Genomic DNA, 4,609 nt, shown 5'->3' with positions numbered 1-4,609 from the left:
GAATAACTTAACCTTTGCTGACCTCAATTTTATAATCTGTAAAGTGAAAGTAGTAACTTTGCCCTCACAAATTGTGAAAATTGAGGGTAGAAGAACTTGGGGTTCTTAGAGGAGACAGCTCAACTACTGACCTTCCTCTCTCTGACCATGTGACATATCTTGGTATAAAAAGCCTCAGCCAGCTAGGTTCCCTGCTTTTTTTTCCCTCCTGCATGAAATCAATGGTAGCATCATTTAAACTTCTGTGCCTTTACCCAGAAGACTGAAGACTTTTACTTGAGGCTGATCCCAGAAGTCATCTATCTGACAACAGGATAAAGCAAGGCAATCAGGTTCCTACTGCTTGAGTTCTTGGAAATGGGATGCTGGGATTCTAGCTGAAGGTGTGGTCATGTCAGTGGACACCAATGAAGACAGGCTATGGGGACTGGGTTCGAAGGCAGGGTATAATGTAGGGGGCAGAGGGGTGGGAAACCATGGTATTAGGGAATCAGTTGGAAGAAACCCTTAAGTGGGGAGAGAATAAAGGTGATTTTGGATGGGGTGGTTGGTTCGGGCAGCAGAAAGTGGTTTCTAATTAGAAATAGAGGTAGTAATAAAAAATCCTTAGTTACAGCATGGTCACCTATTGTCCTGGGGCAAATCCAAAAAAGAAAGAACATTTAGAACTGGGCCCTTCCTGCCTCATTTTCTTCTCACTTACAAGTCTATCCAGCTTATGACCACCTTCCATTTTACATTGTTTAAATACAGAGATAAAACAGAAATGGAATCTGAGAAAGAATGACTACTTTCTGTAAAGGAGGCAGTATGTGAAATGGAGAGATGGGCAGAGAGGGCTGGATACTCTAGGAGCTGAGCCAAAACTTAGCAATTTGGAGTTCTGGAGACAATGCCCAGGGAAGGGTCATGAAACAGGTCCCCTAAGTAAGGAGGTAGTTGGGAACAGAGTAGGAGAGGGAAACAGCTCAGCCCAGCCTGCCAATTATTCTCATTAATCAGGAGCTAAATTCTGGTGTTTCTAGAATAGTGATGTCTACGAGGGTTGCCAGTATAGGGAAAGCCAGAGGCTGTTTGCAGGATTTACCTGGGCAACCCCAAGACCAGCTCTCCATAATGGGGTCTGGCTCTCCACAAATTCATTTCTCTAAGTGGATAGTGACAAGAGCTTCTTCTTGCATTGTCAGAAGCTGGAGGCTGGCCTCCCCCAGGGTTATATATGACAGCAAATGTAATAACTGGAACTTAATATCCCGCCCAAGGCAAAGTCAATAATTACTCTGTGGGGCACTGACAGGTGGTGTGAGCAGACAGTGCTGACAGCAAGTTCTCTGAGAAGGGAAACTGGAGGGGAGACTGGGTAACACAGGCTTAAGAGGATTCCTGCTAACTTTGCCCCTTTCCACTCCAGCTGAATGGAGCGAAAGACAGAAAGCTATTGGCTCCTTGTCCTCTACAGTGTGACCTTTCTTGTTGGCCTCCCTGCCAACCTCTTGGCACTTCGTGCCTTCATTCGCAGAGTCCGGCAACCTCACCCTGCCCCGATCCACATCCTCCTGCTCAGCCTCACACTGGCAGATCTTCTCCTGCTCTTGTTGCTGCCTCTCAAGATCTTTGAGGCTGCCCAAAACTTCGAATGGGACCTCGGGAGGGAAATCTGTGCTTTCTCCGCCTTTGGCTTCTACAGCAGCATCTACTGCAGCACATGGCTGCTGGCTGCTATCAGCATCGAGCGGTACCTGGGGGTGGCCTACCCTGTCCAGTACAAGCTCTCTCGGCGGCCTGTATATGGCATTGCGGCTGCTCTGGTGGCCTGGATCCTGTCCTTTGGACACTGCAGCATAGTCATTGTGGCGGAGTATGTGGGACCTGGCACAGAAAACAACAATTCAGAAAACAGCACACAAGATATGTACAGAGCATGCTATGATAATTTTACGACTGATCAGCTGAGTCTGGTTCTCCCATTCCGGCTGGAGCTCGTTCTAGTTCTCTTCTGCCTGCCCATGGTGGTGACTGTCTTTTGTTACTGGCGCTTTGTATGTCTTATGCTCCGCCAGCCACAGGTTGGGATCCAGCGACAGCGAAGAGCTGTGGGACTAGCAGTCGTGACTCTCCTCAATTTCCTGTTCTGCTTTGGACCTTACAATGTCTCCCACATAGTAGGGTATATTAAAGGAAGCCCACCCACATGGAGAAAGTATGCTGTGATGTGCTGTGCCCTTAATGCTGGTCTCGATCCCCTCCTCTTCTACTTCTCTTCTTCAGCTGTTCGTCGGGATGTTGCAGATGGATTGAAGGCACTACGAAATCAAGGCACCTTCCTTTTGAATCGTTTGGGTAGAGGCACTGCTGAGATAGAAACAGGGGACACTGGTTTGAGCCAAGGGGATGGTGTGGCAAGTTCTGACTTTACCACAGACTAGGTCTCCCAGGGGCTACCCATTCCTGGTGTTTGTTTGAGAGAGTTGAACAGGTTAGTGGAGATGGGGCACAAAGGTCTCAGGATGCCTTCCATTATGATTTCAAGCATGAGGTCCAGGGACACATTCAAGAAATTGCTCAGCAGCTCTTATGGACTTCCTGACTCAATTTCCTTTTGAAGAGGAATAATGATAGCACAAATAAGAAATGGAAAGGAGAATGAATCAAGAAAGCTTCGCCCTTCCAGACCCCCTGCCTGCCCTGCACTCCCCACCAGTATGAATCTACAAGAAAGTTTGGAGATTTTCCTCCTGATGGACATGAGCCCCATCTCTGGCTTCTACCAGTCTTAGGAAAGTACCTGAGGCACAATGACCCTCCCAGGGCAATGCAGCATCAGACTGGATTCAGGACTTCCCCTTTGTGACTACAAAGCCAGTGCTTGCTCCACAAAGTTAGTCTGCTGTGGGGTGTGGGGTGTTAAATGGCACCAAGTGAGCCCAGTTGCATTGCAGGATGTTAGTACGTGAGCTAAGCCTGGGATCTGAGGCCTTGAGCCGAGTTCTGGGTTCTGGGGAGCACAATTCAAGCTTAGGAGTAAGTAGGTGTAGGAAGGGCTATTAACAGAGTCAAAAGGAAGGAGTCAAAGGATAAATACAAGATATAGCACAGGAAAAGACAGGTGAGAAGGGCTCTCTAAAGGAGAAAGAAAGATGGGAAACTATACCATTAACAAACTGAGTTGTTCTATTTTCATTTTGTATATTATTTAGACACTCCACAGTATGTATCTTGTCTTTCCTATTAAACTGGGCACGTCCTAAGGGTGAGAATTGTGTCTTCTTCCTCAACAGCTCCCACAATGTCCAGGCCACAGCTGGGTTGGCAGGGAGTACTTTCTCCATGCTATGCCTCTTTAGCATGCCAGACTAATGAATAAGTGAAGAAAGGTGCAGGAAGGGTGGCAGATTTGAAATAACTCATAAGAGCCACAGTTTTACAGGTCTTCAGAACCCTCTCCTCATAATTTACCCATAAGGTAGGGAGCAGAGGTGTTATTAGCCCCATTGAAAGAGGAGAAAATTGAGGCTTATTAATTTGCCCTGGGCTACTCCATAGCTTGAAAATAGAGCCAAGATTTTAATCCAGACCTCTTTTGACTCTCTTTTGACTATATTTTCCCCATATACCACAATGCCTAATGGGTAAGAAGAAAAGTTTCTCAGTATCCTTGGGGATTAAGGCTCCAGGATAACAGGACAATTAGGTTACTTTTCCAGGTAGACAACATCCCACATCACACCTCTGTGCCTTAGCACAGGCTGTTCCCCATACCTAGAATGCTCTCTCTTCTCATTTCTACCTTTTGGAATCCTCAACTTCCTATAAGGATCATTTCAAACATCCTTCTCCTGGCACGTCCCTAAATGTTATTGATTTCTCCCAAAATCTCATGGAATTTTCTTTGTATTTCTCTGTCTATATTTATACACACTTTATTTTTCCACAGGTAAAATGCAAGCTTCTTAAGAGCAGGAGCTCTATGTATCTCTAGCACCTAACACTGTGGCAGGCGCATAACAGGCCCTACTATTCTTCTTAAATTGAATTGAATTGAAAGGTAACATGACAGCAAAAAAAAAAAATTCAGCAATAAAGAATTCTGGAACCTATTGCCCATGTAGAGGAGAGATCTCAGATTCCAGATCTGAAATTCTGTAATTCTGAATGAGAAGTACAGAGTTTTACAGAAAGTGAGTTAGAGAAAGAGAAAGAATCACACCAAAGTTAAATATAGTAATATTTAATGGAATAGAAATGTGAGGAAATGGAATAGAAATGTGAGGGAGGACCTATGGACTAATCCCTAGTCAGGTGGACCAATGAGGAGAGAATAGACCTTGGTTCAGAGAAAGAAGATGTGGCAGCAAAAAATATTGAAGGGAGTTCTTTTTTTTTAATTTTTATTAAAGATATTATTTGAGTTTTACAGTTTTCCCCCAATCTTACTTCCCTCCCCCCCACCCCCACCCCACAGATAGCACTCTGTCAGTCTTTACTTTGTTTCCATGTTATACCTCGATCCAAATTGGGTGTGATGAGAGAGAAATCATATCCTTAAAGAGAACAGAATTCTCAGAGGTAACCAGATCAAACCATAAGACATCTGGGTTTTTTTTTACGA

The 4,609-nt window shown here is 45.0% G+C and overlaps 1 protein-coding gene across 2 annotated transcripts; it reads left to right on the top strand.

The window, feature by feature from the left end:
• The first annotated feature begins 213 nt into the window (after positions 1-213).
• LOC141509391 (free fatty acid receptor 2-like) lies at positions 214-4,309 on the top strand. 2 transcript variants are annotated; one of them, XM_074218916.1, is made up of 2 exons: positions 214-332; positions 1,412-4,309. In XM_074218916.1, exon 2 carries the CDS (start codon positions 1,416-1,418, stop codon positions 2,424-2,426), a length of 1,011 nt encoding a protein of 336 aa, XP_074075017.1. In that variant the 5' UTR covers positions 214-332; positions 1,412-1,415; the 3' UTR covers positions 2,427-4,309. The 2 variants fall into 2 exon arrangements, with proteins under 2 accessions (XP_074075017.1, XP_074075018.1); XM_074218917.1 differs by having other exon boundaries at positions 214-383.
• The last annotated feature ends 300 nt before the right edge of the window (positions 4,310-4,609 follow it).

Source organism: Macrotis lagotis, chromosome 1 (genome assembly GCF_037893015.1).
Source record: "Macrotis lagotis isolate mMagLag1 chromosome 1, bilby.v1.9.chrom.fasta, whole genome shotgun sequence".
NCBI lineage: Eukaryota > Metazoa > Chordata > Mammalia > Peramelemorphia > Peramelidae > Macrotis > Macrotis lagotis.
Note: the sequence above shows the minus strand (reverse complement) of the source record. Positions and strands in the feature narration are given on the sequence as shown.